The sequence below is a fragment of the Xenopus laevis genome, chromosome 3L, assembly GCF_017654675.1.
Source record: "Xenopus laevis strain J_2021 chromosome 3L, Xenopus_laevis_v10.1, whole genome shotgun sequence".
Taxonomy (NCBI): Eukaryota; Metazoa; Chordata; class Amphibia; order Anura; family Pipidae; genus Xenopus; species Xenopus laevis.
This window is the reverse complement of record NC_054375.1, coordinates 33450119-33464420: the sequence shown is the minus strand read 5'-3', so window position 1 is coordinate 33464420 and position 14302 is coordinate 33450119. Positions and strand designations below refer to the sequence as shown.

Sequence of the window (14302 nt, the reverse complement as noted above, 5' to 3'; positions counted from 1 at the left end):
GCCCCCAGTTGATTCTAAATGCAGAGAACTGGCCTTGAAGCTGCTTGTTTTAGCTTGTACAAAAAGCTACCCGACTATGCTTGTTTATACTCTTACTTGACTTACACTTTCGTTGCAAACACTTCAATGGACCTGTCAGGTCTATTGACCTGTATTTTTGTTGTAAATTCTGGTATCAATTTGCCATATTCAACTTCATAAATAGTGCACCCAGAATCTTTTCATATGTAATTTCTGCCAAAGGGGGGATATGCAGGGGGTTATTTAATAAAACTAAAATTTATCTCATTTTTTTTAATCCAAGCTCAACCAAACCCCATCCATGATTTTATCTTATTTATCAATAAAATAACTTGAAAAAGTTGGGTCGGGAAAAGACAATATAAAATTGACTGAAAGCTAAAACTTTACGAATTCCTGGATTTCATGCCAAAAACGCCATTTTTTTTCAGGTTTATCGCACCCCCAAATTTTTCAGATTATAGGACAAAACCCAGTGCAGATCATGATATCTTAAAATTGTAAAAGGGACATCTGCCATTGACTTCTGCATGACCTCAACAGGTGGCAGATTTTCAGATTCTTACTTTTTGCAGCTTCAGGGTATAATAAATCTTAAAAATTTCAAGTTTTTTTTCCTCTAAAAATTCAAGTGTTTTGCCCAAAAAAAACTACAGTGTAAATACAAATGGTGTTGTGTTATAAAAGGCACTACGTTTGCCCAGGGTCAGTTACCCATAACAACCAATCTATTGAGAGTTAAAGTGGCAATTCTAAATTGCTTTTAACAAGTCTGTATAGGTTACCATGCAAACAATAAATGACTTTAACTAGGGCTAAAAGATAAGTGTTGATCATAAGGCATTGGAGAAAACTATTCTGACCAATGCTGACTGTATAGAAGCAACCATACATCCTTTTGTTGCCATAACACTTTTCTTCACTATTCCAAATACATGTTTCAACATTTATCGAGGTATACTGTAATTGATAGAAATGAATTGAGAGACATACAGATCCAATCTACTTAACATACTACAAATCTCTAGAACAGCCCCAAAAATTAGATTTCTTCAACAGTGAGATATGTGAGCACAGGGGGTAGTATATATTCAGCATATGGGATATATTTTCTTTAACTCATGTGGATAACACACAGAGTGAAAGTACTACCAAAATACTTGCTCCACCCATTCATAGTTTGATGTCCTGGCAGAAATGTATTCCTGGCATAAAATAACTCCAGTTCATTTAATTAGATTTATATGTGTTTAAGTTTACCACAAATCTCACATTTCTCCATGCAGTGTTTAATTTTTGCTTTGCAATGTCAGAAGGGCATGACTTCCCTTACAGTATAATCTGTGATTTAGCCCTGACTGGTAGATGCATCCTCTTACCTGTTACTGCTCACATTCTGTATGTCAGAAGAATTTCCACCCCTAACACCTTACACAGAAAAAAAGCTAAATGAAGAGAATATATCAGATTCTACATTTGCTTAAAAAAATAATAAAGTTCTGGGCACTGCTGCTTCAGAAATTCAATGCCACCAATAGTTGATACCAAGGGATGCCAGGAAGTGTCAGAGCGAGAGTTAACCACAATAACTGATGGGGCAATGAGGGATAACTTAACAAACTGTATTATGTAAACAGTTTCCGATACCAAGAAAACTCCCAGGGGCCCAGGTGTTAGTGGGTCCTCCTGCTACTAACAGAGGCAAAATAGATTGAATAATAGACCCATGGTCAAAAGTTTTCTGGTGGGCATCCTCTTCAATATTACCCTATAATACACAAAAGCCATGAATATCTTGTAAATTATATCCTTATAAACGGTGAGTTCTGATGTCATCAGTTATAAACGGTGAGTTCTGATGTCATTTCTTTCACATGACTCACTGAAATTTGTGTATTATAATAAATAAAGTACCCCCAGTTGTAAAACCTCGGAGTTCCATGACCATATAAAAACACTCGGCCTTCGGCCTCGTGTTTTTATATGGTCATGAAACTCCTAAGTAACTTATAATATCCTTATAATTTACAAGAGGGGGTACTTTATTCACTATATAAAGACTTTTATGCTGTTTGTATTGACAGCATCTCAAGATGTTTTTTCATGTGTTGACATTATGTTGTATTGCTATTAAGCAAATCATAAAAAGATAAAAACGATAGAAATCAGAATTATAATAAAGCATTTAAATAAAATCACATACTAAGATCGTAACTCACCTGTCGGACGCCAGCAATTTCTTTTACACTCTCGTTTGCAATCCCCGAATCATCAGCATCAATTAAACTTTCAACTGGAACATTGTTATGAGGTTTCAGAAGAGCAAAATTATGTTCACTTGGGTCCAGAGATACACAGACATCATAAGAGTATGGCAGTGGCAAAGAACCAGTATTAAATTGAGGAATAAAATTGTGATCAAGCTGGGGGTATGTGGCCATTGAGCTAAACGGTGTAGAAGTTTTTGATTCTCTGTATTTAGATATGACAGCAGACATTACAGTCAACATAAAGAGAAAAGAGATCAGAGCTATGGCAATAACCAAGTAAATTTGCATGTTGGACTGAGAGTCTGATTTCCTGGATTGGTTACTAATTTCAGGAAGCACATGCTGAAAATTATCAGCAACTACAAGAGTCAATGTAACAGTGGCTGAAAGAGAGGGAATTCCATTGTCCTTTACTATCACCACAATTCTGTGCCTCAAAACATCTCTTTCTTGGAAAATGCGAGCAGTTCTGACCTCTCCTGTATATTGATGAATGATAAAATGTGATGTTTCAGAGTCCTGCAAAACATGATAAGAGAGCCAAGCATTGTGGCCCGAGTCAGCATCCACTGCCACTACTTTAGTCACTAAAGAACCTTGTTCAGAGGAGAAAGGAACCATCTCGTATACTGCAGAACCTCCAACATCTGCTGATGGGTAGAGAATGTTTGGAGAATTATCATTCTGGTCAGTAATGCAAATTTTTAAAGTTGTACTGCTGTTTAAAGAAGGAGACCCATTGTCTTTGGCCATGATGAGGATATTAAATTCTCTTTCACGTTCATAATCAAATGATCGTTGGGCATAGATAACTCCGGTAACCGGATTAATAGAAATATAAGAGCTTGCAGGAACCTCCTCTATGTTGTCGCTGATAATGAAGTACATAAGCTTAGCATTATCTCCAGCATCTTTATCTATTGCTTGGATACTGTATATTGAAGCGCCTGGTTGATTGTTTTCTAGTACATAGGCAACATACTTCAATTTTTCAAATTCAGGTGGATTGTCATTTATGTCTGAAATATCCACTCTGATGATTTTCATAAAAGTCAGTGGTGGAGAACCTTTGTCCTTGGCTTGAATGGTGATATTATAATTCGATCTTTTTTCTCTGTCCAAGGTGCTTGTTGTCACAATTTTGTAAAAGTTTCCAGAAGACAATGATAATTTAAAAGGTACTGAACCCATTATTTGACATTCCACTACCCCATTTTCTCCAGAATCTAGATCATGGGCTTTTATTAAGGCTACTACAGTGCCGGGTGCAGAGTCCTCAGAAACAGGTGTTGTTATTGATGTAACTGATATCTCTGGAGCATTATCATTTTCATCTAAAATTTGTATCAGTACCTTGGCACGGGAGACTAGTCCACCACCATCCCTAGCCTGTACAGATATTTCATAATTTTTGGTCTTTTCAAAATCTAAATTTGCTTTAGTTTTGATTTCTCCACTTAAAGAATTAATAGAAAATGAGTGGCTGAGATGTTTTGAAGTAGTGCTAAAAGAGTAAGTGATTTGTGAATTGGTACCTTCATCTTTATCATTCGCACCGACATGAAGAACAGTGAAATTCAACGGGATATTTTCATTTATGTTCACCTTGTACACATCTTGTTCAAATATAGGAAAGTTATCGTTAATATCAGTAACTGTAATTCTAATTAATGCTGTCCCTGTTTGCATAGGACTTCCTCCATCAAATGCTGTGAGGACTATTTCATGGATGTTTTCTGTTTCCCGATCTAAGAACTTTTCCAATACAAGTTCTGGAATTATACTGCTGTCAGTACTTGTCTTCTCCCCCAGTACAAAATATTTGTTTGCACTAAGTCTATAGCTTTGCAAAGAATTTACACCAACATCAAGATCTTCTGCATTTTGTAAAGCAAATCTCACTCCTGGTAATGTGGATTCACTAATTTCTAACTCAACTGTCTCATGCACAAATGTTGGAGCATTATCATTTATATCCTTAATGTCAACCTTAACATGAAAAACATTTAGTGGATTCTCTATCACAGCATCAAAAGACAAAAAACATTCCTCTGTTGTGCCACACAGAGCCTCTCTGTCTATCCTGTCTGCAACATACAGGTTTCCATTTTCTAAATTCACTTTGAGATATTTATCCGAAATACCAGAATCAATGCGAAGGTTTCTTAATGAAATCTCCTTAATGTTCAATCCAAGATCATTTGCTAAATTTCCTATTGATGATCCTTTTCTCATTTCTTCAAATATGGAGTAGTGAAGCTGACCAGAGACTGAATGATAAAGACAGGAAAAGAGGAATGAAAGCATTACTTGCCATCTGAATCCTTTGAATGTCTGTTTTTGCTGGATATTCCACATTGCCATTCTAGAATGAGAAAATCCAAATGAAGCTTCTTGCTGTATTCGTACTCCAGTTGGAAACAGATAGAATATAAAACTCAAATTTCTTCTTCAGCAGATATATCCACTGCACTGCATGAGAATCTGAAAAATGTGATCCCTCCTTGTAAAAAATCTGTAATGTGTCTGCCTTGTAGAAGTACCCATGGATTTCCTGGGTTTTTTAATATTAGTGAACAGCGGCGCTCTGAGGTACAACTATGGAACTGCAGATATATTTGGTGAGCAGAAATATATGCAGGGTTTCTGAAATTACTACCTTGTTTTAAAATGCCTATGTACTATAAATTAATTCTTCCAGCATCATAAGTTTTACTTTAGTTATTTATTGTAGGTATTGTTGCCCAGTCATGCAGGTTTTTGAACTAAAATATATTATCACTGAGATATGCTGCTCATACATAAACAGAAATCCTAATATTTAAAGAACATTTATACCCTATAACAAACAAAAAAATAAACTTTAACGTATCCTTAATGTGATTATTATCTTTGCAGTACTAAACAGAAATAATCCACAGTTATTTGCATTTTGCATATTGCATAAATAACAATACACAGCATTGCTTTTCCTATACAATACTACATACATGGTACATACGTTGTTATGTCATGGTAATTTTCCCTACAAGAATTTAGATTCATCGAAGAAGTTAACATGCTGCTGGTGACATATCATCTATGTTTTTAGGTTTAAGGTTGGAAACACTCACTGCCAAAGTGACTTTAGGCCCAACTAAAGGGGTAAAGCACATACTTATAATAATAAATATTGCAAATATAACTTTTATTACTAACATAGTTACATAGTTAGTTACATAGTTAAATTGGATTGAAAAAAGATAAAGTCCATCAAGTTCAACCCCTCCAAATGAAAACCCAGCATTCATACACACACCCCTCCCTACTTTTAATTAAATTCTATATACCCATACCTATACTAACTATAGAGTTTAGTATCACAATAGCCTTTGATATTATGTCTGTCCAAAAAATCATCCAAGCCATTCTTAAAGGCATTAACTGAATCAGCATCACAACATCACCCGTCAGTGCATTCCACAACCTCACTGTCCTGACTGTGAAGAAAACCCTACGTTGCTTCAAATGAAAGTTCTTTTCTTGTAGTCTAAAGGGGTCGTCTCTGGTACCATGATCCACTTTATGGGTAAAAAACACAGTATAGGTATGTTATTGGTTATAAAGAATGATTTGGACCTGGTGTTATCCTGGCAAATGTTTAAATAACATTTAAATGTATCATATCACTACTGTTTTATTAACACACCAAAATTGCAAATCGGTCAAAAAATAACTTGCCTAGATAGGATACTATGGAAAATGACATTGCAGTGTTTTGGAGTTTGGAACATATAGGGTTTCTGTCAACAATACTCTCTGTGCCTGCTGTCTGATTTTTAATTTGACCTTAGGCTAAGATTGCAAATGGTTGCAGCGGAAGAGCTATGGGCTGTGATTTTGCAGCTTATAAATTAAAATAAAGTTCTTAAATTCCCCCTAAAGACTCAGATATACACTGATGTTGCTAAAAGATACTGCTTATTGACTGCATATCAGTGAGAGGTAGACTGCACATAGTTAGTTAAATAGACCTCAAGGTAACGTTGGTCTGACTAATTATTACTACTGTAGATACTGATATGCAACTTAACCAAAATGACATGGCTACATTAAACAATAAACCTGACATAAGCAAATATAGCTACACTGACACATTTTAAAGTTTCTAATATAATAATTCCACTGCTTATTATAAAATAATTATAATATAATATAACTTTAACCTTTAATATAATGAGGCCACTGCTTTCTAAAACAGGCAAATTTATGTTTGAATTACATTAGCTAGTTGCTGCTTACAGATTGCTGCTTACAGATTGAGCAGTAGCCTATTGCAACACTTGCAACACTTGCAATAGTGCATATTTGGCACCGACAACATCTTCACAAGATTGTGAGTTGAGTTACAAAAAGTTGTGGATCACTAGACCAGTACTTTATTATTACTGATTTATAAAACCACTGATCCAGGATCTGGTCTGACTGGTATTTTGGAGCACCAGCCAAACACAAGTTTATTTAATTCCAAAGCTTAAATGTAAAGTATACCACCCTTTACAGTACAGCTGTATCCTAACAGGTTAAAGGCTGAGAACCCCATGTGACAGAGAGAGGTTGTATTGAAACATGACTGCAGATTGATAATAAGAAATTTAATAAATATACATAAATCCTACAGGTTAAAAAAGACATATGGCTTAAGACGGCTTAAGTAAACCATACCTAACTTCTTGCTGATCCAGAGGGTGTAGAAAAAAAGCATTTGGACTCTGTCACCACTTTGCCTCAGAAGTTTAAAAAAAACAAAGAAATTTGAGATTTTGTAAATAGTAATTATTACACCTTTTCTATTAATTTTTACCCTCTTTTAATACAGGAAAATATTGCTGGCCCTTGCTGTCCCTGACTGGGATTGCTTTTGGTACTAAAGTTTATTATATGCAATTGAATGATTCAGTTGTTCTGCATAATTTTGTGTGACATAAACACTAATATGCTAAAGTCATTAATGGACTGGATTTCAAAACCCAAAAACTGTGAATGAAATTTGGAAAAAGGGAAACCGATCTGTGATCAGAGCCCGTGTACCCCCCCCCCCCAAAAAAAGAAGTAAATGTGAGCATACAAGTGCAAATTTTAAGACAACATTTTAAGTAATTTCATTGCAATATTTGTGGTCCACATAGCATAGTAAAATATAGCTAGTGAGAGCCATAATACCGGAAACTTGTCAATAAATGACTCAACCTCACCACAATTGGAAAAAAAAACATCACTTGCATTAAATATGAGAATCAACTCTAAATCCTACTTACAACATGCAAGACAGAGTAAAATGTGCATGATGTAATACAAGTAACTGATAACATCTGTTCCTTAAAAAGGTGACATATAAAGAGCGAAGGGCTCTCCACCGCACTTTCTGGTCCAGAGGACCAGTAAGTTCCTCCTAGCTGCCCCACTGGTGAGTGGTAAGTTCCTCCCAGTCTTCCTCCAGGTTAGTATTTGCAGAACATGTCTGATTATTCATCAATCTCTAATGCTATAATAATAGCATGCTCATAATATAGTTATCCAACTGGATACAATATTGTTCTAGTGTACAGCTCCAGAGAGTACTGGCTGTATGAATGGGAAATTACTCTTTCATTAGCACTTGCAGAAAAAAAGCATGAATTCAAACCATAGTGCCCAAGATCACAAAAACTATAATATGAATATTAAAATAACAACTCACCCTTATATTTGCATCAGCACTTGAAGTATTTTTTTCATTTTCATCTCCAATTCCAGAATCATCAGTATCAATTAGATTTTTGACTGGGACATTGTGATGAGGATTAAGAACAGCAAAGTCCCTTTCACTTGGATCCAGAGTTACACAAACATCATATGAGTATGGGAATGGCAAAGTTCCACTGTTAAATTGGGGAATATAGCTTGGATCAATTTGGGGATATGTGGCCATTGAGCAAATTGATGTAGAAGATTTTGATTCTCTGTATTTAGATATAGCTGCAAAGACCACAGTCAACATAAATAGAAAAGAAATCAATGCTATAGCAATAACCAAATATGTCTTCATGGATGATTGAGAGTCTGATTTCATGGGTTGGTTACTAATTTCAGGAAGCACATGCTGAAAATTATCAGCAACTACAAGAGTCAGTGTAACAGTGGCCGAGAGAGGAGGTGTCCCATTATCCTTTATTATCACCACAACTTTATGTCTCAAAACATCTCTTTCTTGGAAAACTCGAGATGTTCTTATTTCTCCTGTATATTGATCAATGATAAAATAGGATGCTTCTGAATCTTGCAAAAAATGATAAGAGAGCCAAGCATTGTGACCTGAGTCAGCATCTATTGCCACCACTTTGGTCACTAGAGAACCTTGTACAGAGGAGAAAGGAACCATCTCATATGTTGCAGACCCACCAACGTCTGCTGATGGGTAGAGAATTGTTGGAGAATTATCATTCAGATCAATGACACATATCCTTACAATAGCACTACTGTTTAGAGAAGGATAGCCACTGTCTTTGGCCATGATTTGAATTTGAAATTCTTTGCTCTTTTCATAATCAAATGATCTCTGTGCGTATATAACTCCAGTTACTGGGTTTATGGAAATGTAAGAGGCTAAAGAGGAGTCCTCTCTACTGCTGGTAATGAAAGAATAGACAAGTTTAGCATTTTCTTCAGTGTCTTTATCACTTGCTTGGATACTGTATATTGATGCTCCTGGCTCATTGTTTTCTGGTATATAAACAATATAGGTTGATTTTTCGAATGCCGGAGGATTATCGTTAACATCTGAAACATCAATCCTGATGGTTTTTCTAGAGGACAGAGGTGGAGAACCTTTGTCTGTAGCTTGAATGGTGAGATTATAGTAGGACTTCTTTTCTCGGTCCAAGGTGCTTGACATCACAATTTTATAAAAGTTTCCAGACATTGATAATAACTTGAAAGGCACTAAATCTATGATCTGGCAGTCCATTTCCCCATTTTCCCCAGAGTCTAGATCATGTACTACAATTAATGCTACTACGATGCCAGATGGGGAATCTTCAGAGATTGGGGTAGTTACTGATGTAACTGATATTTCTGGTACATTGTCATTTTTATCTATAATTTCTATAAATAACTTGGCATGAGAAACTAGGCCTCCACCATCCCTGGCCTGTACAGATATTTCATAATATTTTGTCTTTTCAAAATCTATACTTTCTTTAGTTTTGATTTCACCACTTATAGCATTGATGACAAAAGAACGGCTGGCCTGTTTTGAAGTTGCACTGAAAGAGTATGTAATTTGAGCATTGATGCCTTCATCGTTATCATTTGCACTGACACAAAGAACAGTGGAATCCAATGGCATATTTTCGCTTATGCTTATTTTGTATACTTCTTGTGCAAATATAGGAAAGTTATCATTAAAATCTGTAATAGTAACCCTAATTATCACTGTTCCTGTTTGCATAGGATTTCCTCCATCAAAAGCTGTAAGTATTATGTCATGGAAGCTTTCTGTTTCTCGATCTAAAGGTGTCTCTAAAACAAGTTCTGGAATTGTATTGGTGTCAGTATTGGTCTTCTCCTCCAGTACATAATGCTTGTTTTCACTAAGTCTATAACTCTGCAAAGAATTTATTCCTATATCAAGATCTTCTGCATTTTGTAAAGAAAATCTCACTCCTGGTAATGTGGATTCACTGATTTCTAACTCAATTGTCTCATGCACAAATCTTGGAGGATTATCATTTATATCCTTAATGTCAACCTTAACATGAAAAACATTTAGGGGATTTTCAACCACTGTATCAAATGTTAGAAAGCATTCCTCTGTTGTGCCACACAGAGACTCTCTGTCTATCCTGTTGGCAACATATAGGTTTCCATTTTCTAAATTAAAACTGAAATATTTCTCTGACAATTTAGAAACTATACGAAGATTTCTAAGGGAAGTTTCTTTAATATTTAATCCAAGATCTTTTGCTAAATTTCCAATCAAGGAGCCTTTTTGCATTTCTTCAAAAATAGAGTAGTAAAGTTGCCCAGAGACTGAATGACAAAGCCCAGACAATAGGAATGAAAACAGTACTTGCCATCTGAATCCTGTGCATGTCTGGATTTTTCTTTGAGCCATTATTTGTTTGAGAAATATTCCAAATTAAGCTTTCTGCTGCATTTATAATCCAGTTGAAAACTGACAGAAAAAGGCTAAATCCACTTCCATGTGAGATCTCCTTGAGAGGTATCCTTTGTATGAAAAAGCAAAGCGCTTTCTGATCCCTCTCTGCACCTCTGCAATATTAAATATACTGTATGGTTGTACCAATGGTTCTCCAAGATTTCTTAATATTAGTGAACAGTGGCGCTCTGAGGCACAACTGAGGAACTGCAGTCATATATTTTTTTTTTAAAAAAAACAGAGTAGGTATTTTAGAACTGTTGATAATAAACTATTCTAGTTTTTCACTTTAAAATGTGCTGCATAAATACATGTTTAATGAGTATGAAGTTTAAAGATGATCCCATATAAGCTACATACAAATCCCAGCATTCAAGTATTTATGTCAGCCTTTGCTAAGCAAGATTGTCCTACCCTGCATATGGTCTATAAACATACAACAAGAGTAATTTGTTTGAACAATCTACTATATGTTTGAAAATGTATTCAGGCTGGTTTCTTTTTTTTCAAAAAGGAAAGACAACCTGGGGACAGTTTCTTCAGCTTTGTACTGCAAAAAGACATGGAACTTATTATCCAGAATGCTTGGGGCCTGGGGTTTTCCAGATAACATATCTTTCTGTAATTTGGATCTTTATACCTTAAGTATACTAGGAAATACTAAATAAACCCAACAGGCTGGCTTTGCTTCCAGGGAGGATTAATTATATCTTAGTTTGGATCAATTACAAGGTATTGTTTTATTATTACAGAGAAAAAGGAAAATTGGATTATTTGGATAAAATGGAGTCTATGGGAGATGGTCTTTCCGTAATTTGGAGCTTTCTGGATAATGGGTTTTGGCATAACTGATCCCATACCTGTACTAAAAATTTAAATCAAAATAATAAAAAAAATTATCAGAAGAAGCTCTCATAGCGTGATTGGTGGCACATAAAGTTCGATACTGTACAATGTTGCTGACCAAGGCCAGAAACAAAGATGTAAAAAGAAATGTAATAAAAAACTACAAAGGTGTAGTAACCCATTGAAACCAATCTGTTTACTTTCAAACAGGTAACGTGTAATACTTACCCACTGGCTGATAGGTGCTAGGTGCTATAGGTGACAAGACCTAAAACAAACACCTTTTGTCATATTTTTGAGTATTGTGTTTGTTATGATGAGCTGTAAGATGGTCATTCCACCAAAACTCTACCAGTAAGTATTTAACATTCTATTGTAAATAAATGCTATAGACATGAAGGTATCATGTCTATAGCTATATAAAAAATATATACAAAGGATACTAGGATCCTTTGTATCTCGTTGATAATGCATGTTAAATGAATTCCCCAATACTGTACAATTATACATTACAGGATTACATTCAGTTTGTACATTAGCTAAATGGTTTATTTTCAAAATATATATTATACACAATAAAGTATATAAGGAATTAAGTACCCTTTTTATAAAATATAATGATATTATAAGTCACAGAGGAGTTGCAGAATTCCCCAATACTGTACAATTATACATTACAGGATTACATTCAGTTTGTACATTAGCTAAATGGTTTATTTTCAAAATATATATTATACACAATAAAGTATATAAGTAATTAAGTACCCTTTTTATAAAATATAATGATATTATAAGTCACAGAGGAGTTGCATGATCATATAAAAGCACAAAGCTGAAGGCTGAGTCTATTTAGACAGATTATGAAGCTACAAGGTCACTTCTAATATTCATACATTTTGCAATGGTGGCTATGTTATGTATTCATGTACAAATTTCAGGTGATATGTGACACAAATTACATCCCTCAGCATTGATTAGAACTGATAACATTATTAAGCATTGTATAAATAGTGAATAAAGTACCCCCTCCAGTGAATTATAAGGATATTATAAGTTACCCAGGAGTTTTAAGACCATATAAAAAGACGAGGCCTAAGGCCTCGTGATAGTATACAGGTCATGGAAGTCTGATGTTACTTCTAATATCCTCATATTTTGCAACAGGGGTACTTTATTTATTTTAATACACAAGTTTCAGTGAGTCATGTGACAGAAATGACAACGCTACTCACCGTTTATAACTGATGACATCAGTACTCACCGTTTATAAGGATATAATTTACAAGATATTCATGGCTTTTGTGTATTATATTGATATAAATTATAGCATATTCATGGCGTGTATTTTATAGTGAATGAAGTACACCTATTGTAAAATATAAGGATATTATTAGTTACTGAGGAGTTCTATGACCATTGACCATGGAACTCCAAGGTAACTTCCAATAGCCTCATATTTTGCAACAGGGGGTACTTTATTATAATACACAAGTTTCAGTGAGTTATGTGACAGAAATGACATCATTAAGCTCCGATTTTAACTGGTGACGTTTATAAGGATATTCATGACTCTTGTGTATTATATAGCTATATATATATCTCAAACACATGTCTATTCAAGTATACAATATGTGACTACATTCAAAAGCATTTTTTGTATCAGATATGTTGATTATACTAATCTCCCAGTTGGATGACAAAACAAGCAATAAGTACAAACAGTGCAAAAAAATATAATGGATATATAAACTTTCTAAATATAGTAACCCCAAAACATCCTCTAGAACCAACAATTGTTCTCATAAAGCCATATAAATAACTAGATCTAACAACCAAAGAGAAAATGACTAAAAAATACACACACAATTATGTACCCAATACAATAGAGTATTCATTAAATTGGTAAGTATGCTAATAAATATGTAAAAATCAAAGAATAAAAAACAACAAAAGAATAAAAGTCAACCACCTCTCTAACAAATATTTATTAATTAAGCCAACACTCATGACTATCTATGTAATGGTGCTGACATCTTTATAGTTCCATAAATCTCTACTCACAAAGTAAATTAATTTAAACCAACAAAAGAATAATTGAACAGTATTGAAGTTAACAGTCTTCAAACATAATGCACGCTCTATTATATGAGAGTCCATGAGGAGATACAAGACCATATTAAACTTCAAGATCAGGTGCGCTCCGCCAATGAGGCGAGCTGCGCCAGTTAGGTTTCCAGGGGCGGCAAAAAGCGGCTCCTGTCACTTTAATGAGCCAAATTTCTGGTTTTGAAACCGGAAATTTGCCTTTACTAGTGCGAGAGAGTGCAATTGTGCTCTCTGCACTAGTGTTCCTGCAAGGGGAGGGGCGGCATTTAAGGAGCCGCCTCAGGCGGCGTCTTCATTAGAATCGGCACTGTTCAAGATCATTTTTTATATTTAAAGAGGTAGAATTATTTCTTACATTATTAATAAGTTCCATTATTTTTCATTATTTCTTAAAAGACGAAACTCAGTATGTGACATCAATTGCCTTTGGCATATACAGTATAGAAATCGTATAGTTACATAGTCATTGTGAGAGTATGGCAGTGGAAAAGAACCAGTATTAAATTGAGGAATAAAACTATGATCTATTTGGGTATATGTGGCCATTGAGCTAAATGATGTAGAAGTTTTGGATTCTCTGCATTTAGATATGACAGCAAACATCACAGTCAATATGAAAAGAAATCAGTGCTATGGCGATTACTAAGTAAATTTGCATGTTTGATTGGGAGTCTGATTTCATGGGTTGGTTACTAATTTCAGGAAGCACATGCTGAAAATTATCAGCAACTACAAGAGTCAATGTAACAGTGTAACAGAGAGAGGGTGTCCCACTGTCCTTTACTATCACCACAACTTTGTGCCTCAAAATGTCTCTTTCTTGGAAAACTCGAGATGTTCTGATCTCTCCTATATATTGATCAATGATAAAATGTGATGT

At 34.8% G+C, this 14302-nt stretch overlaps 1 protein-coding gene across 18 annotated transcripts in view; it reads right to left on the bottom strand.

Moving 5' to 3' along the window:
- Positions 1-14302, bottom strand: part of LOC108710881 (protocadherin gamma-B5) — a 234383-nt gene that overhangs the window by 123670 nt on the left and 96411 nt on the right. Inside the window, exon 1 of one of the 18 annotated variants that reach the window (XM_041586124.1) lies at positions 8011-10564. The exons of 16 other annotated variants lie outside the window; for them this stretch is intronic. In XM_041586124.1, coding sequence (XP_041442058.1) covers positions 8011-10425 — 2415 coding nt within the window. In that variant the 5' untranslated portion in view covers positions 10426-10564. Of the gene's footprint in view, positions 1-2240; positions 4802-8010; positions 10565-14302 lie in introns of those variants that run through there. One more of the 18 variants, XM_041586121.1, reaches the window with a different exon arrangement.